The sequence below is a fragment of the Trifolium pratense genome, linkage group LG2 (genome assembly GCF_020283565.1).
Source record: "Trifolium pratense cultivar HEN17-A07 linkage group LG2, ARS_RC_1.1, whole genome shotgun sequence".
Lineage (NCBI taxonomy): Eukaryota > Viridiplantae > Streptophyta > Magnoliopsida > Fabales > Fabaceae > Trifolium > Trifolium pratense.
In genome coordinates this window covers 16922497-16948603 of record NC_060060.1, presented here as the reverse complement: position 1 = coordinate 16948603, position 26107 = coordinate 16922497, and the positions used below count along the sequence as shown (strand labels likewise).

The 26107-nt window shown below is 34.6% G+C and overlaps 3 protein-coding genes and 1 pseudogene across 6 annotated transcripts; 2 read left to right on the top strand and 2 right to left on the bottom strand.

The window, feature by feature from the left end:
- Positions 1-1905: 1905 nt before the first annotated feature.
- On the bottom strand, positions 1906-13561 carry LOC123907659 (bZIP transcription factor 16-like). Of its 4 annotated transcripts, XM_045958008.1 has the most exons (14): positions 13165-13513; positions 12901-13006; positions 12554-12672; positions 12407-12466; positions 12245-12319; positions 5944-6033; positions 5779-5838; positions 4483-4652; positions 3833-3893; positions 3634-3676; positions 3220-3509; positions 2764-2841; positions 2536-2661; positions 1906-2326 (listed from the first exon to the last, which is right to left on the bottom strand). In XM_045958008.1, the coding sequence occupies exons 3-14, from the start codon at positions 12620-12622 to the stop codon at positions 2234-2236; spliced, it is 1215 nt and encodes a 404-aa protein (XP_045813964.1). In that variant the 5' UTR covers positions 12623-12672; positions 12901-13006; positions 13165-13513; the 3' UTR covers positions 1906-2233. The 4 variants fall into 4 exon arrangements, with proteins under 4 accessions (XP_045813964.1, XP_045813967.1, XP_045813965.1 ...); XM_045958011.1 differs by lacking the exon at positions 12901-13006 and having other exon boundaries at positions 12554-12623; positions 13165-13561; XM_045958009.1 differs by lacking the exon at positions 12901-13006 and having other exon boundaries at positions 13165-13529.
- LOC123907658 lies at positions 6985-9557 on the top strand (annotated as a pseudogene).
- Positions 13562-19344: 5783 nt separating the features above from the next.
- On the bottom strand, positions 19345-21123 carry LOC123904283. The gene is made up of 2 exons (XM_045953964.1): positions 20806-21123; positions 19345-20691 (listed from the first exon to the last, which is right to left on the bottom strand). The coding sequence occupies exons 1-2, from the start codon at positions 21121-21123 to the stop codon at positions 19345-19347; spliced, it is 1665 nt and encodes a 554-aa protein (XP_045809920.1).
- A 1301-nt stretch (positions 21124-22424) lies between these two features.
- LOC123904282 lies at positions 22425-26050 on the top strand. The gene is made up of 5 exons (XM_045953963.1): positions 22425-24075; positions 24153-24238; positions 24317-24409; positions 24498-24887; positions 24968-26050. The coding sequence occupies exons 1-5, from the start codon at positions 22425-22427 to the stop codon at positions 26048-26050; spliced, it is 3303 nt and encodes a 1100-aa protein (XP_045809919.1).
- The last annotated feature ends 57 nt before the right edge of the window (positions 26051-26107 follow it).

The window sequence follows — 26107 nt, the reverse complement described above, 5'->3', positions numbered from 1 at the left end:
ATGGAGTCAATTGTGTACCCCCAAAAAAAAGTATATTCAAGTCGTCGTTAATGTAATATTCATTATGATTTTTGTTATCAGTATCAGAACGTTACATAATATTAATATGTCATCTGTATTATATTAAGTGTATATTTTGATTGACTTATTTTTAAGCTTATGCGAAATAACTTATGCAAATAAATAAATTTTTATGTATTATTATAAGTTTTTCAAGGTAGTTTATAAGAAAATAATTTATATTGTAAGGGTTTAATGCTATATTGTAAGGGTTGAAGCATCCCTTGTACTTCATCATTCATTAATATATTAATTTCATTTTCTTATCAAAAAAAAAAAGAAAATAATTTATGAAGATACAATTTTTGTTAGCAAAAACTTATGAATTAAATTATCAAAAAAAAAAAAACTTATGAATTAACATAAAAGTTTATTTATTTACATAAGCTATTTTCATAAGCTCAAAAATAAGTTAAATCCAAACAGACCATAAATTTAATGTCATTTAAACCAATCGTTAGTTGGTTCAATGGTGATTGACGCTGAACTTAATAAGGAGGAACACAGTTCAATCCCCTAGAACTGCGATCTGTAGGGGACTAAAATCACATGATGCCAGAAACCCGAAATCTCTTACTTATTCAGCTTAATAGTTCATCATTGAATTATATATGAGAATGCATCGACTTTAGCACGTACATCTAATTAAATCATATTAAATAGATATTTGTAAAGATATTTTATGAATTAACTTAAAATAGTGACATTATAGAGTAATTTGTTTGGATCTATATATAAAATAGTTTTATATTGTTGCATAGAACAAAATATACACACAACACCCTGGAGCATCCAAAATTATGCCACCAAACTTAGAACTCTTAATCATTTGGTCTTGAGTTTAATTCTTGGCCGGTGCGTATGGAGAAGTATTTATTGAGAGAGATCGACCTCTTAAATAGATCTCAGTTATTTTAAGGGGATTAATCTCTACAGTTGTGCGCAGATGATACATTTGATTTACGAAGAAAATAAATTATGCCACCAAACTTGGGCCCTTAACCATTTTGGTCAAGAGTTCGATCCTCAATCGGTGCATATGGAGAAACATTTGTTGGGGGAAGTTTATCACTTAAATGAATCTCAATTACCTTAAAGAAATTAGTCTATGCAGTTACGCGCGGAACTTTTGGTTTATCATAAAAAGAAAAAAAAAATATCATGCCATGTTAAATACAATCTGGTTGAGATGAGTGCAACACACCACACTAACTATACAAAATGGTGATCATGAGCACTTTGGGATGGGACTATGTAAATATGAGAGACAGCCATAACCCTATTCTTTTAGGGACACTAAAATATATCTTTCTAATTTTTGTAAAATTGCATGAAGTATTGAAATTATTTTGCGTTATGATATATTACTTTTCTCAAAGTTACATCTTATTAGCGATTTTTTCTAACATGCACAAGTAACTCATGTGGTGCACAAGTTTTGAATAACATTATAACGAATACGAGTTTTATAAAATCGACCGTTGGATTGAAAGACTATATTATATAGATCATCCATAAAAAAATTTAGAAAAATTGAAAATCATTTGATATGTTATTGAAACCCATCAAAATTAACGGTTTATGAGTTTTTATTAAATACCGTTAATTTTGATGGGTCTCAATAATATATAAAATGATTTTCAATTTTTCTAAAATTTTTTATGGATGATCTATATGATATAATCTTTTAATCCAATGATCAATTTTGTAAAATTCGTATTCGTTATAATGTTATTTAAGACTTGTGTACCATGCACCAGATAAGTCACTTGTGCATGTTAGACTTGACAGTTATCAGCACTCTTCTTTGATTCCAATTCCATGTGTATGTATGAAACAAAACTCTCAAAAAAGGAAAGTGTACGAAACATATATTTCTTCTTTTCATTATTTTCCCGATAAATTATTCATACAGAAATCATATAATATAATGGATAACACCCAGTTTCATTGACTATAATACTTATACTTACTAGGGACACTAAGATACAATTCACACACTATGATCCATGTTGTTTTGAATGGGTTAAGAGTAAAAGCCAAATTAGTAATGAGAGATTTTAAGACTATAAAAGGTCAGCTTTAATACAATTTGAACTACAAGCTATATCCAAAACAAGATCGCGCTCTTGCTATTGAGTTAGGTTATATTTCTGAAATGCAGCATATGATCCTAATGACCACCCTGCACATCCTCTGTTTGACCACTCTGTTGAGTGTCATTACGCACGTGTTGATCGCTTCCAGGTTGTTCCCCGAGTCTCTCCTGTATATTATATCTTTATGTTAGTCAGACTGCATGGTGAGCCTTCACATAAATATTTCACAAAATTAATTTTGATATATTGTGAGTGTAAAAAATTTTACGCTGTCAACAAATCATAATCAATCATATATATGACATCGTAAGTAGTTGTGATTAAATTGAAATATTTTTAATGCTGTGACGATTATGATTGAGATATTTAGCATCACCTTGAGGGCTGCATTCTCGGAAAGTAGCTGCTCATAATCGCTTCTAATGCGACTTACTTCTAGTCGGAGGGAAGCATTTTCTTCTTTCAAAACATCAGCACGCTGAGCTAGCTCATCGCACTCAGCCTGAAAACAACACATGCAAACATGAATAAAAAATGCAACAATTATGATGAAGCAATCACCGAAGGAAATAAGGGTTACAGCCTACAGGGAACTCTACATCACCTGCTTGCGCAGCCTGGATCTCCGAGCAGATTCCCTATTTGACTGTTTCCGCCTTTGTCTTTTAAGCTCTCTTTCATCCTAAAAGTTAACCAGTTTATATTTAAACAAGAGGTGTAAAAAATTATTAATAATGCAACAACACAACTTCAAAATGAGATCTCAGACAAACATTGAAAGCAACCTTGCAAGTTATTGATTAAAAAAAGCTATAAGCTGTTCAAAGCTTATAACAAAATCTCTCTCAAATAACAAGAGGAAATGCTTAATTTACTAATACATAGTCACAGTTTGAAAGGTAATCAGAAAATTGCCAAACATAAAGCATGGTATGTTGAATATAAGCAAGAGAGGACAGAACAATTTGATCTTTTTACATGATGATCTCATTCATTGAACAGACATAATATGTCATCAAGGGAATAAAATAAACATCATTGGTCTGTTTTCAAGATTAACCTGTAGCCAAAGTTGTGATTGGACACTATCCCGTGATCCACCAGTAACCACCCCTCCCGCAACTGTAGTAGACGGAACCTTTCCACGGAGAGCAGGAATGTTGGATGAAGTCGGCGTGCCCCAATAATCCATTCCTATATTTAAGTTTGTTGCGGGACCAGCAACAGCTCCAGGAGCACCACTCGCAGAGATAGGAAGGACAGGCATACTTTGATTAACTACTGTATGAGGTGCATTAAGTCCTCCATTTTGTGAAGTATGCGCTGAACTGCCATTTTGAGACGGTTCACCTGAAATTCGATAGAAAAAGGTGAACTTCAGCTTGTAACACACACACATCATGGGTTTACATATAGCATTAGATAGTGAAAATTAGAAACTATATTGGAACAACAGAAAGTAACAATGCCAAACCTTCAAAAGAATCCCGCCTGTCCCCGGATTTCAATTGAGAGTCCTATAAAAACACAAATACAAAACCTATGATAATTGGATAAACATATTATTTTCACCTTCTTTTATGTATCTTAAAATTTATAATTACTGCAAAAATAAGAGTTTTGTGGAAACATCAACAATAAAGTAGAAAACTAATGACTAACACAGAACTTACATTCTGAGAATTTGCATCACTTCCTTCACTAGTACCTTCAAAACTTCCACTTTCACCACCACTGCAAATCCAAGATTTCCAATCAGCATAAATTGCCAGAATTTGTAAATGGAAAACTAATGTACTAAACAGGCTTGGAAAAATAAATCACTGCGGATACAGCAACAATCTTGATAAAATAAAAAGAAAATCAAGTAACTGTCTAGGGGTCCTCAGGCATTAGAAGATAAATAATAAGTACAGCGTTTTTAATCTGGTTATTATTATAATTAAAATAAGCTCCCATAATGTATTCAAAAATTGCAGCAAATCAGATAAAAATATCAAAAGGATGACACGTAAGAGGAAACGTCAGCTGCAGGAAGTTGACACATATTTTATTCAATTTAATAGAAATTCAGTCTTTGTCCTTCTGTAGGGATACATATATCAATGTAACCACTAATTCACAACATATTGAATCATGGATCAAATTCATTCCTCCAAAACACCAAGAATTTTCTCTTGAACATGTCAGACTGTCACAAGTTTTAATAGGCACATAATATAGTCCTCCGAATAAGTGTGAGCAAGATAGAATAATACTATTTGATGACAAAAGCACTGATGCACCATCTCAGGTAGAGTAAAATTAACACTCCACCATTTACCTCTTTGAATGAATTCCATTAGCAGATGTCCCCGTTGTTTTACCATGTTCATTATTTTTCCCTGTAATCATGTTCAAACTACCCAAACTTCCTTTTGATCTTTTGATTGGCAATTTTTCCTTCACCTCAGGAGGCTTACCATCAGTTTCCATGCTGGCAGGAGTGTTTCCCTGCGTGTAAACTTATGTTACTCAGTGGCGGAGCTAGCATAAAACAAAGGGGAGGGCTGTAAAATAAAATTATAAATTAAATATGCAAATCATATTGTATACCAAAAAATCTTTACCAAAAAAAAATATTGTATACCAAAAAATTAAGTTGTAAATAAGCATAAACTTGATCACCAACAAAATTAAACTACATACGTTAAAAAAAAAAAATTAAACTACATGATTTAAAATACCTTAAATGACACTATTTCGCGTTAAGGACTTGAAATTATCAATAATACCTTAAAATGACACTATTTTGCGTTAGTCAACAAAAGTAAATGTATTTTGTCCAAATTTTGAATCAAATACGTCAAGTTTCTTTAAAACACTTTTGCTTGGGACGGATGGAGTATACTCCGTCCCAAAATATAAGCAAAAAGTGGTCAACCAAAGTGGATGTATTTGGACTAAATTTTTAACCAAATACATCCACTTTAGTTGACCATTTTTTGCTTATATTTTGGGACGGAGGGAGTATATTATTAATAGTTGAGTGGTACATAACAACATATAATTTTTGTACCAAAAAAAAAAAAAATTTATCATATAGTTAAACAAAATATATGGAAATAAATTAAAACATATTATTGGAGTAGCTGGATGTGAACCCATAACATTATGGGCGCTAAAACACACTCAAAAGTTAAAGCCAACCACTAGGCCAACATGTATCATCAATTAATATGAGATGAAACAAAATATATGTACGTAAAAAAAAAATTTATCATATAGTTAAACAAAATATATGGAAATAAATTAAAACATATTATTGGAGTAGCTGGATGTGAACCCATAACATTATGGGCGCTAAAACACACTCAAAAGTTAAAGCCAACCACTAGGCCAACATGTATCATCAATTAATATGAGATGAAACAAAATATATGTACGTATTTTATGACTATAATTTTTTAAAAAAAAAAAAAAACTGGGGCGGGCCGTGGCCCTGCCGAGCCCAAGCCCAGCTCCGCCCCTGGTGTTACTTTTTCCCTACTTATATAAGGACAAGCCCTTCACAAAAAAGGAAAAGGACAGACAAAGAAGAAAAAAAGAACACAAAAATGCAGAAAGGGGGAAAACTCACAGAAGCTTCAGCAACACCGTTTGGAGTAGGCATGGTATAAGGATTGTATGGATAAGATCCCTGTGTATATTTTCCGCTTTCCGCAATTAGCAAACGGTGGGTTGGTGAATTGGTGATTCGATAACAATATTATAACTTAAGAAAAACATAATTTACGATGATTACCGGAGGCATGGATGGATGGGCATATATGCCACCATGGGGATACATTGCAACATAGGGATGTGCTGGAGTACCATAAGGAGGCATAATGTGCTGCAAATAATAATTTCATTAATGAACCAAATAAAACATGGGGAAGAGTTCAAACCAGATATTTTGTAGTGTTGGTAAAGTATAAACTAGCTGCAGACAGAGTAGATAACAATATATAGAACAAATAAAGATAAGTAAAGAAGACCAAAATCTGATTTCGTTTTTACAGAGGTAAGAATAGTGCTTTCACTCATATTTGGAAGGTTAATGCTTATGCTTTTTTTAACACATATCTGTTTCTTGATACAAAATAACTTTAACAAAATATTATATGCCTTAGGCATCTCAGGAATTACAGTCACCTCACCATCAGTGGCGAGTATGCCGCCGGGCATGCCTGGCACGTGCCTGGGCTGCCCAATTTTTTTTTTTTTTTAAATGAAAACAAAAACAGAAAACGAAAGAATATCTGTGAATATTTGCTTTCTCGATCCCTCTCTCTCAAAATCGCTGCTCTCAATTCCTCTCTCACCCGCCGGCCGCCACTCTCAATCCCTCTCTCACTGCTCTCAATCTCTCTCCCTCACCTCGCCGTTCAATCTTCCGCCGCAGCCACACCACTGCTCACCGGGCCGCACCGCTCTCACTCTTTCTCTTCGTCTCGTTTGAGGTAAGCAAACTAACATACTGTAATTAATTTTTAACAACCTAACCTTCTCAATCTAGAATCTTTGTTTGATGATTTGGTGTTGTTTTGAATTTTAAATTTATTAAGCTGTTTTGATTGTTAAGTGATTATATAAATAAGCTGTTTTGGTTATATAAATAAGTAGTGAGAGCGGCGGTTCTGCAATAGATAGTACTTTGGTATGCACAAAGAATTAGTATTCAGTTAGTGAAAATAATTAGTATTCAATAGTGAGAATGAAATATACACCAATTTGTCTCTGTTATTTCTTAATTAGTATTCAGTTTGTGAAAATATATTATACATCGATTTGTCTCTGTTATTTCTTAATTTTGCATAATTTAATTTCAGAGATGAGGAAGTTTTTTGTTCCTAGAGCTATTGAGAATGTGAATATTGTACAATCGGAAGCCGAACCAGAAGAACCACCACCTAATGTGGCCAATGAGTTTAATTCAAATGAGATTGTGCGTGATCCGGGTCTTAGGAAACAAATTCATGAGTATGCTCCGAATATTCAAGATCAAGTGAGGAGGGCATATATATTGAAGGGTCCAACGCAACCAATTTTGAAAAATTATCCTCAAACTCAATTTGGAAGAGAAAAATCAAAAAGAGCATTTTGTAAAACATGGTATGAGAGGTATACATGGATAGAATACAGTGAGTTCAAGGATGCAGTTTATTGTTTCCATTGTTTTCTCTTTAAGCAACCCGGGAGGGCCGAGCACTTTGGTTATGAAGTCTTCATCAAAGGCGGATATAAAAATTGGAAGAGTGCATCTAGTGGCTTGAAAGATCATGTTGGTGGTCATGGTAGTATGCACAACTCATGTATGAAGCACTATGATGATTATAATAATCAAAGACAAAGTATAGCAAATAAGTTTCTTAGAGCAACTAGAGAATCGGAAGAATTGTATAAGATCCGTTTGACTTGTTCCTTAGATTGTTCAAGATATCTCATAGCACAAGGCATGGCTTTCCGTGGCCATGATGAATCTCTTACTTCTCTAAACAAGGGCAATTTTAGAGAGATGGTAGATTGGGTAAAATCTAATAATGAACAAGTGAGAGATGCCTTTGACCGTGGTGCAAAAGATTGCATAATGATTTGTAGTGACATTCAAAAGGACTTTGCAACGTCTTGTGCAAATGAAGTTATCAAGGTGATTATGGAAGAGCTTGGTGATAGACAATTCTCTGTGCTTATTGATGAGTCACGTGATATATCCGTCAAAGAGCAAATGGCGGTGATGTTTAGGTTAGTAGTTGTATTTTTCAATTTCTATTACATATTATTCTTCATGCCTCCATGTAATAATTATGTAACCTTGTTGAATTTGTTTTTTAGGTTTGTGAACGACAAAGGGGAAGTTGTAGAACGATTCCTTGCTCTACATCATGTCAAAGATACTACATCCGAGGCACTAAAGGAAGCTCTTTATAGTATTCTTGATCGTCACATGTTAAATATTTCAAGGTTAAGAGGGCAAGGATATGATGGAGCTTCAAATATGAGAGGTGAATTTAATGGTTTGCAAAGAAAAATTCTAGATGAAAACCCTTATGCTTTATATGTCCATTGTTATGCTCACCGTTTGCAATTGGTGGTTGTGTCCGTTGCTAGTAGTTGCTCATCTATTCATGATTTCTTTGAATACATCTCCTTGATTGTAACCACGACAAGTGCATCTTGCAAGAGAATGGATGCTTTAAGAGAGGCACAACACAATAATATTGTGAATCAACTTGAAACCGGTGAGATATCTAAAGGAAGGGGCATGCACCAACAATCTAGTCTTGCTAAAGCCGGAGATACTAGATGGGGTTCACATTATATTACCTTGGTTCGTTTGGATCAAATGTGGTCCGCCACGTTAGGTGTGCTTAGTACAGTTGATGAAGTTGGACGTGTTCAAAGTCAAGCGGCGGGTTTGATAGAAAAAATGGAGTGTTTTAAATTTGCTTTCATTTTGAAGTTAATGTTAAAGTTGTTTGGTATCACAAATGAGCTTTCAAAAATCTTGCAAAGAAAAGATCTTAATATTGTGCTTGCCATGGAATTAGTTGATGATGTCAAAGCTCGGTTGACCACATTGAGAGAGAGTGGTTGGGATGATTTATTTGTTGATGTCCAAAATTTTTGTATTGCTAAAGGTATTCCGGTGCCAAGTATGGATGCAAAAATACCGGTTCGGGGTCGTTCAAGGCTAGATGGGATGACTGTCACTATTCTTCATCATTACCGTGCTGAGATTTTTTATGTTGCTATTGACAAAATATGTGTGGAGATGGATCACCGCTTTAGTGAAGGAAGTAACATTGTGCTTAATTGTTTTTCATGTCTTGACCCCAAGAATTCTTTCTCCAAGTTTGATGTTGATAAGCTTGCTCGTCTTGCTGATATTTATCATGCAGACTTTTCTGATGTAGACCGTGGAACAATAAGGGAGCAACTTGAGACTTATGTAGTTCACGTGAAATGACATGTTTCATTTTCTACTTGTGTAGATGTTCAAAGTTTGGCTATGAAGATGGTTCAAACTGATAAACATTTCGTATTTCCATTGGTCTACAAACTTATTGAGTTGGCTTTGATATTACCGGTGTCGACAGCATCCGTTGAAAGAGCTTTTTCCGCAATGAAGATTATTAAGACTAAATTGCGCAACAAGATCAACGATGAGTGGTTTAATGACTTGATGATATGTTACACCGAGCGGGAGATATTCAAGTCACTTGATGATGTTGATATTATAAGAACTTTCACCGCAAAGAGGTCTCGGAGGGGGAATTTGCCTCCTAGTTTTATGTAGTGGCTATTGGTATGTTATATTTCATCCCTCTTATTTGACTATGTTTTGATGGTTTTTTCTAGTTTGTGTAGCCTCTTATTTTGTTAGGGATGGCAATTTGACTCATACCCAGAGGGTACCCGCAAAAATTACCCACAACGGGTAGGGTAAAAACCCGCATTTTGGATACGGGCACGGGTATGGGTAATTACCCGCAAAAATGAACGGGTATGGGTGCGGGTACGGGTACCTTAGTACCCACCCCGCCCCCTACCCGCATAATATATATTTATTTATTTTATTTATATTATTATATTATAATATATGTAAATCAATTTAAAACAATACAACTCTACTAAACTATTACATATTTTTAATAAAAATGTTTATTTACAACATAATATAAAAATAATGTGAATGTTTAACATAAATATGAACTTTAACATAAGGTTAGTAATAATTTTGTTTATAATTTTCATTAGTCAATATTAAATTCTTTGAATTTTTTTTAATTCTATTAAAATTATATGATATTTTATAATTGATCAATTTATTTTTAGTAAAAATGCGGGTAACGGGTACGGGTATGGGGACCTAGGTACCCATAGGGTATGGGGACGGGGGCAAAAGTTGTTACCCACACGGGTATGGGGATGGGTACGGGTATTTTTTCAATCTGCGGGTACGGGGATGGGTACTATACCCATACCCTACCCATTGTCATCCCTATATTTTGTTAAGCCTTAATTATGTTGGAAACATAGCTATACTCTTGCTTGTTAAAAAATTCCTTCCAAAATTAAATATTGAAAAATAGGATTTAAATATTTCTATATTCGAAATTTGGGTTGATAAAATTGTCTCCAAAAATTTGCCCAGGCTCTCTAACATTCCTAGAGTCGCCACTGCTCACCATTATTTATAACATAAACATCTCCCATTCACCTAGCATGTGAGAGCGCGTAAAGTCCTCTATACACAGGGTAGTTTTAGTTCTTGATGTGTATAGTTGCTTGCATGGAAATTTTTACTAATGGTCATTCTAGCAAAATCTCTTCTTACTTGGTCGGAGTACAACATTTCTATCCGGCTCCAATCTAAGAATCATTCAACCCATCTTGCTAACTTGGCTTTTCAAAAATATTTATCTCTGATGTTTCTGACATCCCAATGTTACCCCGCCATCCATGTTTCATGTAGTCCAATTTATATGTACTATTCTCTTTTGAAAGTTTCTATGTGTAACAAACTTAATGCTTTGTAAGCTTTAACACACGAAGGAGAGAGATAGAATATATAGAAAATGCCTCTTAAAGTCTTAATATCATTTTCGGATATAATGTTTGAATAAAGAGAAGTGCTAGCAACACACTCTTTAAGAAACACACTCTAACACACTCTCTTTTACTGGTTAAAATTTATATGGGTCCCATAAAAGTTATATGGGTCCACATTTTTTTATGGGACCCATGTGAATTTCAACCAATAAAAGAGAATGTGTTGGAGTGTGTTTGTTAAAGAGTGTGTTGCTAGCATTATTCTTGAATAAATTATATGATCTTGTAGGAGTATTTTTTTTTTTGAAGAAACTGTAGGAGTATTTTTTAGATTTCAATATTTGTTAGGAATTAGTGTCTATAGAAGAAAAAGTAGAGATTAGTGCGTTTTAATTTGCATCATAACAGATTAATAACAATGTCAAACTTGTTATTAGTGTGTTCTCTTTCTTCCTTCTACCCTATCTAAAACCTTATAATTTCAACAAAGATAAAGGTTTGAAAAGGAAAAAAATTAATATCTAAATTATTTTTAACACTAAGGACTCGTTTGGCCCAACTTTTTTTAGAGCTTATGCAAACAGCTTATGCAATTTTTATATATTATTATAAGTTTGTCAAGGTAGTTTATGATAAAATACAAGGTTGTCAGAATCGGGATTTTGCTTTAGTTCCATAGAGGATAGTAAGATCAAAAAAATCGTAAATCACAACCAAAATCCAAGGATTCTACTCAATTAATTTTGTGGAATCAAAAGGGGAAATCAAGATCGCATAATCGAAAATCGCAACCAAAATCGATGGATTCAACACATAATAGTAAATATAAATATATATATATATAATAAAATGCAAGTACTCAAAGTTTGAAATCATAAAACAATCAAGTCTCAAAAAGCATAAAGCAAACATAAAACAACCAAGTCTCAAGTCTTAAATATAAAACAAAATACTTAAAGCCTAGATGCTAAAATAGATCACTAATGCGCCATCTACTTGAATCATTTCCCATAATGTCAAGATTGTCATCTTTACCCATTCCAAAATTACCCAAATTAAAAAGCCCATAATCGGTGGAATCCATACGAAATCGCGGATTTTGTTGCGATTTTCTGCGATTTTGCAAGGATTTTACTATGTTTTTGGATTTTACTTAGGATCCAGATCCTTGAGGGTAAGCAAAGTCGCAAAATCCATGGATTTTACGACTTTGGTCGCGATTCTGCTAACAATGATAAAATAGCTTATAAAATTACAATTTTCACTAGTGTGAACTTATAAAATAGCATAAAACCTAATTTATATTGCATAAGCTGTTTACATAAGCTCTAAAAAAAAGCTGGCCCAAACGGACCCTAAGCATTGGACTGCAGCTCAAGTAAGGAGTATTTTGGTCAAGCTAGGTATTAGATTATTTGACAATTAATGAGCAATAATACAAGGTTAACTTACAATATTCAACACCATAGTATGTATCGGATTGGACATTATAGTATATGTGGAATTACCTGGACACCCCACATATAAGGGTGAGCTTGGGGACTTGATGCCATGAATCCATGTGGAGGCATAGGAGAATATGCCTATACAATGATGAAGCTAGTCGAATCAAAATCTAATACTGACAACAATGTAAAATAATTTGCCGACAAAAATTTCTCGTTAAGAACCTGAAAGCTGGCCCAGTCATTATTAATTGCACCGGTGGTGGTGGTGGTCGAAGGCTGCTCCTGAAAAATCAATAAATGTTTCCATCGTCACACAAAACATTCCAATAACTTTCAATTGTAGATAAAACAAAAGAAACTCAATTAGACCTGTGATATTGGTGGAGGCGTCTTCGACTCCTTCTCTTTGGTGGTTTTATCCATCTCACTGTTGCCCATACTTATATAAATATATATCAGTGAGTTACAAAAGTAAATACTTAACCATTCTGCATCATACACATAACTTATGTTACAAGAGAGTATAAGAGACACGATTCACATTCAAAACTCACAAACAAATTCCAAAATTGTAAAGTTAAGCATACTAGACTAAACAGTTCAAGCACTAGCACATGTTTCAATGTTGCATTAATCTACAAAGTTACAATCTTTATATTGCATGTATAATTTGTATCCATTGACCGCAATAAACCATCATTAAATTTAAAACCCACCACCCTAATTTCCCTCCCAATCAATGCAAACCCAACTTTGATGTTGCTCAATTTTGATGTTGCTCTATGTTATCTCCATTCTCCAAACCCAACTTGGCAAATTCAACTATCAAAGCAACATTTATCAAAGGCAGAAAATCAAGATGTAACCCAAGATAAAGAGTGAAATTGAAATTCATATACATCTAAACCAGCTAGCAAATATGAAATTTTGAATAGCTCAATTCAATTCAATGCTAATAAAGCTGAGAATTATCAAATTACCACTCAAAAAGATATTGGGGATCCTTCAGAGCTGATGAAGAAGCAAAAATCAAAGCTTGATCTGGCGAGTATGATGAAAGAAAACAAGAGAGGCAATAAATATGCAGTTGGGGATCAAAATTGGCAATGAAAATGGAAATTGAGAGAAGGAAGAAGGTTAATTGGGGATTTTAGTTGGGAAATTTTGTAAAAAAATTGGGGACAGATCAAAAAATTAGGGTTTGTGATTTAATGTTAATGTTTGTTTGTTTGGCTTTGGAAGTTGTTGGCGGTGAGGAACTCGTGTGGGTCGTCGTACGGAGTTACTATCCAGTGAGATTTTCGTTCCCAATTTTGCACAGGATGCGAAATCCCTATTTACCCCCTACGCCCACAGTTTTATTTTTTCATCGTATTTATTTGGATCTCGCTAACAAACTATGAAACAAGACTCAAACATACACAACACGACACTCCTAACGTAAAAAAAATAGGACAGTGTGACATCGTTACATATTTGTAAAATATATAAATTGATAATCAAAATATATATATATGTAAAACTAATTTGAGCAAAGTTATTTCTTAAAAAAAATTTTAAAACAATATATCATAGTATTTTACTTTTATTTATTTATCTACTATCGAAAAAACTAAAAATATTGTAATCAAAATGTAATTTCTTTAATCTCTCATTGATCAATATTATTGTTTCGATACATCTTTAACTCTTGTAGGTATGTCTGATATGTGTCTAAGGAGAACATAAGAAAAAATTTGGGACACTTATCCGACACTGGTCGTACAAGTGTCTTACAGATGTCGGACACCAATCAAATGAGTGTCAGAGTAAATTAAAAATTGAGTTTTTTACGACACCACTATGAGCTATTCGACATGTGTCGTACGAGTATCATATGAGTGTCGGGCACCTCGACACGCCTAATCATAGAGGTGTCTGTGCTTCATAGCTAACAAACATTCCATTTAAAAGAAAATTATTCAAAAAATTAAACACAATAATTTTCATTTTTTTTTCTTGAAAAATAAACACAATAATTTTCAATACGTAGACTTTACATTCCAATTATTTAAAGTCTTAAAGAGTGTACCTGGAGCACTCGTTAGCATTTTCATGGGTTTTCAAGAATTTATTTACATGGATAGATTTAAAAGCAAGGTAATCAGAATCGGACCGGACATTGACCCGACGAGCTTACCGGTTCAAGATTCAATTGATCGGACCGTGGTTCAACCGGGTCGGCGGTTTTTAATTAAATATATATTTTAATTAATATATAAATAAAATAATATAAATAAAATTATATAAACAATTACTCAAAAAGGAAAAAAAATAGTTACTAATATTGTAAATAAATAAAAATCATTATGGGTTTCTTCTTTTATAAAACCCAACCCATAAAAAAAAAAAAAAAAACCTAAATTATAACACAAAGTGATGCAGCTGCCTCCTTTTCTAATATTTTCATCTATACATACTCTATCACTCTCATTTTTCATCTCTACGGTATGTCTCTTTCTCACTCTTTGCTTCCATTCTTCTTCCCCATCTTTCTTATTTTCATCTATCACGTCATCTCTCGTTACAAACATCATGACTTTATTCTTTTTATCCTTCTCTATCTAATATCTTGTTCCCTTTCTTATGTTGCATCTATGAAAACAAACTAAATAAATTGTAATCTATTATTTATTTCAACACTGAACAACCATAACAACTTAAACTAAATTTTTTTTGTTTTGTTCCTCTTAGTCTAATTTCAGTTTCACTTTCCCGTGTTTCTGCTTTTTCTTGCGTTTTTTGAGATGTTAAATTAAAATTCTTATTAAAAAAAAAAGACAAAAATGATTTTTTATTCCCGGTTTAAAAAATAAAATCCAAACCGACCAGTTTACCTGCAAATGACGTCGTTGGTGTTTCAAATTTTCAAAAAGAAAAAAAAAAAAACGGTTGAACCGCCCGGCCAGTTCACCGGTTCGTAACCGGTCTGAACGTTTTTTTGTTGGCTTGCTGTCCGTTTTTTTACCTAACCGGACCGTTTTCACTCCCGATTCACGGTCCGACCGGTCCGATTTTGATGACCTTGTTTAAAAGATATGCATGGTTAGATTTACACAGTCATACAATGAATATTCATTAATTTATCATTTTTTTTAATGGTCCACCAGCTGGAGTTTGATGAAGTGGGTTTTTCAAAGTAACTTTGCGTTGGCATCAGAAATGGAACGGAACTTCAAAGTTACTTTGATTAAAATATTGTATTTTTTGAGATTGTTTCATTCTTTTCAATTAATATTATTACCTGGGACGGACATAAGGGGGCAAGTAGGGGCTGAGGCCTCCCCTCTTGTCGTATTTTTTCATATATTTGTTTTTGATACATATGTACACATAAATTGATATTTGAGATATGTGTTTAAAGATTAATAACTATCGTTTGGTGCAAAACATGTACGCGTACAACATAGTAATTCTAACAATTTATTTTAAAATATTTTGATAATATATATTATACACTACTAAAGTCTAAATTCAATTAAGTTAGTTCTGATTGTTTGCTACAACTGTAAGATTGTGAAAAATAGGTTGAGAAACAAGATAGAAAATGAATTTCAAACTAATTATGTGATTACTTATACACCGAGAGAAGAATTGCCAAATTTTTTTATACAAATTCAGTTATTGATGAATTTTATGATATAAAGCAATGTCGTGTACAATTTAGATAAACAATGTGATGTATTTTTTATTTTCTATTGAGTATATTTAAATAATATTATAATTATTATTTATTTAATATTTATTATTTAGTTATTCCAGCCCCCGTTTTATAAATTCCTAGATCCGTCCCTGGTGCTGGTGGAGTGTTGTTGGAGATACTAAGTGGAGATCCAAATATGCCTATATCTGGTGTTCATTGGACAACCCCACTTAGTGGTTATTATAAGCTTAATGTTGATGCATCAGGTCCGATTGAGGGAGGTAAGTAGGGTATTGGTGTTGTGGTGCGAGATGCTAATAGTGTCGTGGTTGCCGCTAGTTGCAGGCAAATCCTTTCATTACCAGACTCAGAAGTAGCAGATGCTTTAGGGTGTGTTTGGTTCGAGGTAAATGGATGTGAGGGGAGGGGAGGTGAGAGAATTTTTTTAATGAAATGTGTTTGGTTCAATTTTTAGGAGGGGAGGGGAGAGGAGGGGAGCAAAATCCCTCCAAAACTCAATTTTTGCTTTCTCCCAAATTGGGAGGATTTGGAGGGGAGGGGAGGAGAGAGAGAATGTGTTATTATAATTCTAATTATATTGACATAATTGTCCTCGTCATTATTTTAAAATGTCAAAACTACCCTATTTTTTTATGTTCCTAACCTGTTTTTCTTTTTCCAAATAATTTTGTACTAATTTTTTATGTACCAAAAGTCCAAAACTATCCTCCGTCTACATATAATTATTTTGCTCTGTTGCAATGCAATGTAAAGTAATTTAGTTTCATTGATAGAAATTTAGCAAGTGTACTAAATCGCCGTCAAGTAGTATAATCAAAGTTCGTATCCACAGGGATTGTTTCAATCTCGACAAAACAATTAAATTAATTTAGGATTAATAATTAAAATGCAAAGGGGGGGAGTTTAACTTGGTTCAAAGTTTTGATCATAAACTTAAGAAATGACTTAAAATTCAAATTGATAAAGAAAAACGATTGATCTTTTTGGTTCATCTAATTACTATTTCTCTTGGTAATTTTCATGTATGATAACAAATTACTCAATTTAGTTTCATGATTAGATTAAACATAATTGATTATGTCCAATGTCTTGGTAACATAATCCTCTCACTTGATCATTAATCCCTAATTTCTTAGGATGATCGATGATCAATTGAGGAATAAAAACTTTAATCCTTTAAATCTCAATTAACAATCCAAAATATCTTAAGTGAAAGTCAATTGATCAATTATTCCTATATCGATGATTCATTCCTATTTTCATAGTAAAACAAATAATTGAAATCATCATACAATTGGTCAAATCATATAAAGCATTAAACATAAGGAATAATCAATAGAAACTAACTTCGTAATTCATTCATCATATCAAATGACAATCACATTTTTCAAGATTAAAAGTAATTAGAATCCCCTAAAGATCAATCATAAAGATTTAGCCAAACATGTTCAAATAAGAAATTACATTAACATGAGTGAAAGAAATCATCATTACAAGAAGGGATTAGATGTGTTTCCACCCTTGAATCCTTGCTTGAATGTCTCTTTGATCCTCTGAAATAGCCGTCAAAAATCAGTTCTCGATCCAATATTTCGTAGCCCTAAAATGAGAAACTGTTTTCAATTTATAGTGCAGAATTCGTGTCAAGCCAGGCTTGGCTCTGCCCAAGCTGGGCGCAGAAGGCAGAGAGCAATTCTTCAATTTTCAAGCTGGGCTCAGCTGCCCCTAAGCTGGGCGCAGAAGGCAGAAGCTAGGCAATTTTTTTATTTTTTCTTGTTATCATGCTATCTCATATTTCATGCAATTTCTTCTTATTTAATTGCTAAAAACATGATAAAAACCTACTTGTTTGCTTGTATTTGCTAAAAAAAACATAGTAATGACATGAAGTCATCACAACCCCAAACTTGAACTTTTCCTTGTCCTCAAGGAATATCTTCATCCATCGGAAAACCTGACACTATCAAACAGTCTAATTCAAAGCCATCAAAGTCAGTCAAGTTAGAACATCACAATTAACATTTCAATGATCATCCCTATCATGAATTTACTTGCACACAGATTAATACCGAAAAATCAAAAACTTTTCACAAATATTGACCAAACCATAATTACTTCACTCCCTCACATTCTCTCCTGTTTAAATTGGTGTATTCACTCAATCAACACAAACATAGTCATTCTACCATAAGCTTGCAAACATTCTAACAATCGATCAACATGCATAAGAATTCACACCTTTTGAGGACTTGAAGGTTATAACGGGGATAAGGTTTTAGGGTGGATATTTTGGATGGTAAGCAGAAAAACTTGGAGTTTTAAAGATCACTCATTTAACAAAGAATTAGATTATTCAAACATCCCCAAAATTCAAACATCATCATACTAGAGAATTTATTTGTCAAACTTTTCTTTCTTTTTCATTTTTTTTTTTTGCGGAGAGATTCATTAGCATTTCTTTATTTGGTGTTTTGTTTTTGTTATTTTTTTTTTTATAAACACCATTTTTTTTCACAAGGTAATGCCTCTCCCTACTGTCTTATATTTCTCTTTTTTTTTTATAAATTCTTTTTTTTTTTTTTTTTTTGATAAATTCTCTAGTACCCCACCCCAAACTTAATCAGTTGCAAATACCAAAAGCAACCCCAAACTTAATGATGAGCAGTATGCTCTAATCATAAGTTAAGTGATCTAACTCCAAGAAAATCATCTTTTTTTTTTAATATGTTTTCAAACTTGGGTTATCAAACAAAGAATATTTTTCTTTCGGCTCAACAGGGTTAACAAAGGATATAAGATAAGGAATGGTGGCTTCAAAAAGGTTCAAGGTACAAACAATATGCCTCAATGTGTAATTCAAAGCAATCAATCAATTAAAAGAACATAAGCAAGTTCTAGAGAATTAGCTAAGTTGTGGAATCTCTCGACAAGAAAATTTATGTGTTTGGGCTCAAAATCTCACGGCTTGGCCGGATTATCGAGTGGTCAATGTTTGAGAAATATCCTCAACTTTTCTAATTATCATCAAATATGACAAGCAATCAAACAAGTGAATCACAAATTCATGTATCATAGATGCTAACATAGATGACTTTTAATGGCATTTAAACAAAACTATTCGAACAATGCACAAGTTTTCAAATAGACAAAAACATTCATAAAAGACAAAATTAAATTCAAGTTCAAGGGAAGTGATACTAACCAACAGTAGAGCAGTCAAAAGTGGGAAGAACCACCCCTTTTTTTTTAACATTGACGCGGGGATCCGTAAGGCTTGAGTTGGGCGCAACACCTAATTTTTTTTTCTCATTTTTTTTTGAAACTCCACTCTACTCCTTTGCTTAACCTGCAAGCACAAACAAATTTAGCAAAAACCAGATGTTAATAAACAAAATCTTAGGTTGCCTCCCAAGCAGCGCTCGTTTAACGTCTTGAGCTTGACGCACCATCATCCAAGTTAGGGAGGATACTTCAAATTTGATTTCCCCCGTCTCCTCTTTTCCTCCCTTTTCAATGGGGTCACATTGCGATCAAAAAGCAACAATTTTTCGATGACCGGATGACTCACAAACTTTATCAACTTGTGCTTCCATTTTTTTCTTTTCTTCTTCTTTAGCCTTTTAGGAGCTTCCTTGGAATCTTCCATACTAACTTCCCTTTTTGGACCCACATGAACCGAATTTACCTGAAAGCTATCGGAAATAATACTCATCAAACCAATTTCAAATATCTTCATCACATCATTCTTCACCAAGTCTTCCAATGTTGTAGTCAGGAGCTCTTGAGATGGGACCACCGAATTGGAATCCTCTTCATTCTTCAGCTTGTGCAAGCAAAAGGCTGGAATTACACCATTCAAATTCCAACCCATGACACCATCATCCTTTTTCAAATATTTCAAAATTTTCTCTTCTTCCAAAGGAGTGAGCAAGCTACTAATGATCACAGGTTGCTTACAACCATCTCCCAAAAATACATATTTCCAATTAGGAGGGAGTGCTTTCAAATCCAGAGAAATTGACTTTGTTGCTTCTTTCTTTGAGTTCCCAATCTCATCTTCAATGACATCCACTTTAAAGCATTGTGGAGTCACATCTTGATTTCTTATACCTTCAAAGATATTGAAGTTAACTTGCTCATCATTGAGCCTCAACATTAAATCATCCATCTCCACATCAATTAGAGCTCTCCCGGTTGCTAGAAAGGGTCTTCCCAATAACAAAGGCATTTCGGCGTTTTCTTCCATATCGAGAATTACAAAATCCGCCGGAAAAACAAATTCGGCCACTCTTACCAAAACATCTTGTAAGATTCCATAGGGGTACGTGATGGACCGATCCGCAAGAGATAACTGCATCCTCGTGGGTTTAGCTACGGCACCCGGTATTTTTTTCATCATAGAGAGGGACATCAAGTTGATGCTTGCTCCTAAGTCACAAAGTGCTCTCCCAACATGTAAATTCCCAATAGAACAAGATATGGTGAAACTACCGGGATCTTTCTTCTTTTGTGGGAGTTTTCTTTGAAGAATTGAACTACACTCTTCCGTCAACAACACAGTTTCATCCTCTTTAGGCTGCCTCTTCTTAGTCAACAACTCCTTCATGAACTTGGCATACATAGGCATTTGCTCCAAAGATTCCATAAACGGAATTGTGACTTGAAGGCTATTAAACATCTCCATGAACTTCTTAAAGTTGATATCTTTTCTCTTACTCTTCTTTTTGTGAGGGTAGGGTAGCTTCTCACGAGGTAGAACTACTTGAGCTTTTTCTCCATCTTTCAAAATTTTACTCTTAATTTTCTTCAAATTTGAGTCGTTATCGACAAACCTTGCATCATCTTTTTTCTTCTCTTCCACCTTTCTCTCATTTTCAACTCCTCCCTCTTTTTCTTTTTCTTTCTCACTTTTTTCTACTTTTTCATTTTCACTCTTCACCTTCTTCTCACTCTCACTAGACACACTACTTTTGTTCTTCCTTATGTGTGGATAAGGTAACTTCACATAATAAGGAATTTTTTGAGGTCCCTCTTTCAAAAGTTGACTTTTTATCTTCCTTAACATTGAATTGGGATCAATAAGTCTTTCTTTCTTACTTTTCTCTTTTTTTTCCTCACTCTCATTTTCGACTTCTTCCTCAAGCTCACCATTTCTCTCATTTTCCACTTCTCCCTCATGATCTTTTTCCTTTCCACTCCTTCCTTCTACCACCTCTTCCTCAACTTCATTTGGCATATTTTCCTTTGTATGTGTTTACACTAAATTTTGGTAAACAACCGCTAGTTTAAATTAATTACTTGAGAGATCAACTAGTAAATCTCGGGACAATTGTTCATGCATTTTGTTAAAGGAAACTTGGAAGTTTATTTTGGAAGACATCCTTATTTTATAAAAGAACAATATGTTTGATTTCTGAAACATATGTTAAATGCAATTAAAGCAAGTTCACTCGAACGAGGGAACTAATAAAAAGCAGAATTTGTAAATGCTTTAAGAAAATAAAGACTTATGAAACATAAATTTGCATTTGGAATGTAAAAGTTACAAAGAAAATGTAAAGGTTCACCGATTCATACATCTTTCTCGAATAACTCGTTTCTCGCCTTAACATGGATACTTTGAGTGTTTGAGATTTTGTGTAAATGAATTGTGACCCCTACTTCGACTACATATACTTCTATTTATAGAAATTTAAGCAACGTCTATCCTAACGTTAAACTACTAAACTTCAGCCACGCGTCCTTTGCATTTGAAATGAACCAAGGCCTGTAAACCGTTGTAACCGTCGAAGTCGAATCACCCTTAAATGATAAAAATGCTCTAAGTCCACAATTCTTGACTACTTCGATTTATTGGCTTCCATCGAAAGATTCTTTCAGTCTCGAGCTATGAAACTTTTCCATTAAGATTCTCTTGTTCTTGAAGACATTAAAGACTAAGGCTACCTAAAGCCATCTCAACAGGTTTTTTTATAGCAATAAATGTCTTTGGAACTGGAGATTATAACATATTTTACCTTGAGCTAAAATATGGGATAACAAATTGCCCCCAAAAATGCCTATTTCGATTTGAATGACTCGAATGAAATAAGAGATTGGCATTTTTTCAAAGTACCTCTTTCCAAATGCCATTCCTTTTCTTTCGATTTGATGATGTCATGGTATTTAAGAAGATAACCGTTTCACTTCTTTCAAAACTGTCACGTTCTGCATCCTTTTGAGTAGTGGGACACGCGTCAGCCTGAGAAGTTGAATCGGAATAGACAAAAAGCGCTTTTTCAGCATTTATCTTTTTAATTAAATTTTGTCTTAATCCAAGATTGCCTATAAATAGAGCTCTGTCACTTCAGTTGAAACCTTCCCAACTTCTTTCAAAGCTTTTCACGCTCCAAAATCTCTCAAAATCTTTCTCCAAATCTTGAAACATCAAAGATTCAAAACAAATTTGAACTTACCGGATCTTTGATCACCTTCTTCAGTTCGCATCTTTCAAGATCTCAGATCTACATCTTTTCCTTCGTTTTCCCAAGAACTTTCATGGCGTCTTCATCTAACAAATTTCAAGTTCCTTTCGCTGGAAAATGGAACGACTTCTCTGTTGCTGATGATGGAATGAAGTATGTTCCAGAACCCAAGGGTAGCAAAGAGCACCGAGAAATTTGGGAAAGTCAGGTAATGATTCCCTTTGCTATTGATAACAATGTTTATGCTTTCGGTGGTCCGATTCCAGATGATATGAATTTGACTAGGGAAGTAGACGAGATATTTCCATGTCTCGAAACCTGCGAGCCTAGAATCTTTGATAGCAAACCCTATAACTTTGAATATATGCTGACAAATTATAAACCCTTTCGATCCCATCCTTATTACGGAAATAGCCTTTACCTTACTTGGCTTGATCGAATGGAACAATCCTTTGGTAAATTCTGGAAAGATTACGGAATCTTTGAGTTAATACAGTTCTCTAGGATAGGACCCAAATACCAACCTGAAATGCTCATTGCTGCGATGCATTTCTTTGAAAAATCTACCAACACCTTTCATTTTAAAAGTGGTATGATGACACCTACCCTGTTCGATGTGTCAGCTATCACAGGGTTAAGACCCACTGGCAAAACTTACAGCCCTGATGATGTTAGTGATAACATCACTTTAAACTACAAAGAAAACGCCTTTTCTGCCTTTATCCTCAAACATTCAGGACCTGAGAATGAAGAAGTCTCAGATGAAGAACATGTGGCCTTTCTCACTCTATGGCTATCCCATTATGTATTTTGCTCTCGATCTCTCCAAATTGCTAGGAAATTTATACCCATGGCTGTGCAAATACATGAAGGATGCCATTTTGCCTTAGGACGCCTTCTGCTGGCAACTCTGTATGAGTCGATTGGGGAAGTTTGTGATAACCTGAAAGGTTTAGTTCCTGCCAAGTCGAAATCGAAGAAAGCTGCGCCAGATGGATGTTTTCAAGCTGCTGGGCCAATGTGGCTATTACAGTTGTGGTTAAATGCCACCTTTGAAAAAGAACTTGGTTTGTTCATTCCCACTGAACATCACGCTTCGATAGCTAAAAGGAAAATCGAAGGTACTCGTTTAATAAGGCTTCAACCTAATCCCCTTGAACAGAACTCTCAACAGCTATTCATGAAGTACATGAAAATTTTCTTAGCCATCGACCAATTCAAGCCTGAACACGCTCCATTTGTGAAGAGAACCATTGGTCCCTCCTGGTTCGTCAAAGAGATACCAGTGTTGAATCCTAACGCTGAGGAGGAAATAAATGAAACTTGGACAGCCTACTTAGATCCTACTATTCTGTCTATTCGAATTGGTACCCTATCTTCTGAATATGCATTAATTGGGTATCAACCGAACTTGGTTTCTAGACAGTTTGGCTTTTCACAGCTTCGACCAAAGAGCATGTATATAAGGAAGAAAAACATCGTGCTTGGGACAACTGTGACTTCCACTTTGTATGAAAGGTACATGAAGATTAGTCGTGACAACGTTTATGGCTTCGAGCCATTTGACTTCAACCTTTCTTACTACTGTACACAAGAGTTTGCCAACTGGTGGAGGCGATATTTCGACAGCAAACACCTAGGAGATGCAGTGCTTATCTCGAGGTTGGAGAGTGGGTTTACTCGACCTCAGATAAAGAGAATCGAACAGCAAGTCAAGACTACAGGTAACTTTGTCTATATATGCACTCTTACCAAATATTCTCATATTGTTTCGATTTAACCTTTTGCTTATGTTTCCTAGTTACCAAAAAACAAGCTGCAGATTCTGCTAAAACAGTTAAAGAGAAAACAACATCAAAGTCAGTTGAGTCTGAAGAGCCTTCTAAGGTACATATTGAATCGAAACTTGTTTTCCTTTGAAACATTCTAAGTTAAATCTTTACTTTTCTAACCCACTTCTTCTAGGCACGTAAAAGACCAACCAACGTCCCTTCCACTGAGACTGGCCCATCGAAGAAGCCAAAACCTAACACAATAGTCGTCAGTGACGAAGAAGAGGTATAAGTTTTTTCTAAATTATTTCCAAAGTTCCTCTCAACTCAAATCCCTTAATTCGAATACTTCTTGTTTCGACTTCTATTTGCAGGAAGAAGAAGAACAAAGTTTCCAGAGAAAGAGGGGCCAGCCTTCTGTGATTATTGAAACAAATATCCCAGAAACTACCTCTGATAATCTTTCTACTGAAGAGAAAGAAAAGAAGATGAAAGAAAAGAGAGAGAAGCAGGAAAGGAAAGCGAAGAGGAAAGAGGAAAAGAAGAAAGAAGGAAAGAAAAGTTCAGAGGATCGAACCCGGGATAAAAAACATAAAAAATCAAAGTCCTCAAGTGATCCTTCTGCAACCAACCTTAAATCTCCTTCGATCTCGAATGAACAACAAGAGCCTATCCCTGACGCTGAAGTTCAAGAAGATGCTGCTATGCCTGATGCTACACTCAAAGAATCGGACAACATGCCCCAGCAAGACAACAATCCAGAGGTACTTGTACTACTTTACTTGCATTTTCTGATTTATAATAAGTAAAGTTATATTCCCTCATATTCGATTCTGTTTTTCAGGATATCCTATCGAACAAGTCTAGTGGTGATACTCTCAAAGATAGTGAGACCACTATTTCTGAAAAAGTCATACCAGAGCCTAGTCAAGATCAATCAGAGCCTCCTATGTCTGCAGAGATTGATAACAAGACTTCTCCTTTCAAGGAATGGAACGAAAATCCAACAGTCGAGGTCGATGCTGATGAATCTTCCTCAGAGGAAGAAGACTTTGATTCTGAAGCCATAAAAGAAGCAGAGGCTGGTGGATCAGAATTGCTACCTGAAACTTCGACATCGAAGCTGTCAGCCAGCCTAGGGCTCGCTGAAGAAGAATTCATTTCTTTGCAAATTCATGATCCTGAAGCTGCTCTAAAACTTCTGATTTCTAAAACCACTACTGATCCTGTGAGTTCGAGTGGACCCAGCAATTCGACTGCTTCAGACTCAGAAATCAATTCTTCTGTTCGACAAGACTCTCTGATTTCAAAGCTATATACGGATTTCATCAATGGAGACATCTTGGCATCAGTTGAGGAACACCCTGCTAATGCTTTCAAGCACAAGTCCTTTTTGAACAAGTTGCACAATCCTCAGACTGACCTCGAAACCTTGAGAAAAGTTATCCAGCTCGAATCGATCTTGGACCAGTTTGCTACCACAGTGCAAAACCTGAAACGCAACTCTCAGAAACTTGTTGGTCAACAAGCTGCTTATGATGCATTATTTGAGAAGGCCATGGCTGCCCAATCAAAAGTTGACCAAATGAAAGCACAAGTTCAGCAACCAGGTCTTGGGATTCAAGAATGTACCAACAATATTTCCAAGTGGGAGGCAGAAATAGATTCTTTTCGAGCTGAGATTGCTGATCGAGAGAAAAAGATTCTTGAAGAGAAAGCAAAGCGTGTAAAGATTGAAGAAGCTGTTGCTGCCACCACTCAAGAATCTATTCGCGAAGCTGCGAAGGAAGGTATTTCCCACTTCAGTGCTGCCACTGTGATCAAAGAAGAGATCAAATCTCTCGAAGACGCAATCAAGATCCAGACTGTCGAAGTTGGCCTTATTAAGGACCATTATGCTGATTTCAAATCTAAGTGTTTGTCTTAGATTTTCTTTTGATGTTTTGTTTTTATTTCTCGAACAATTATCTGGTTTTGTTTTATT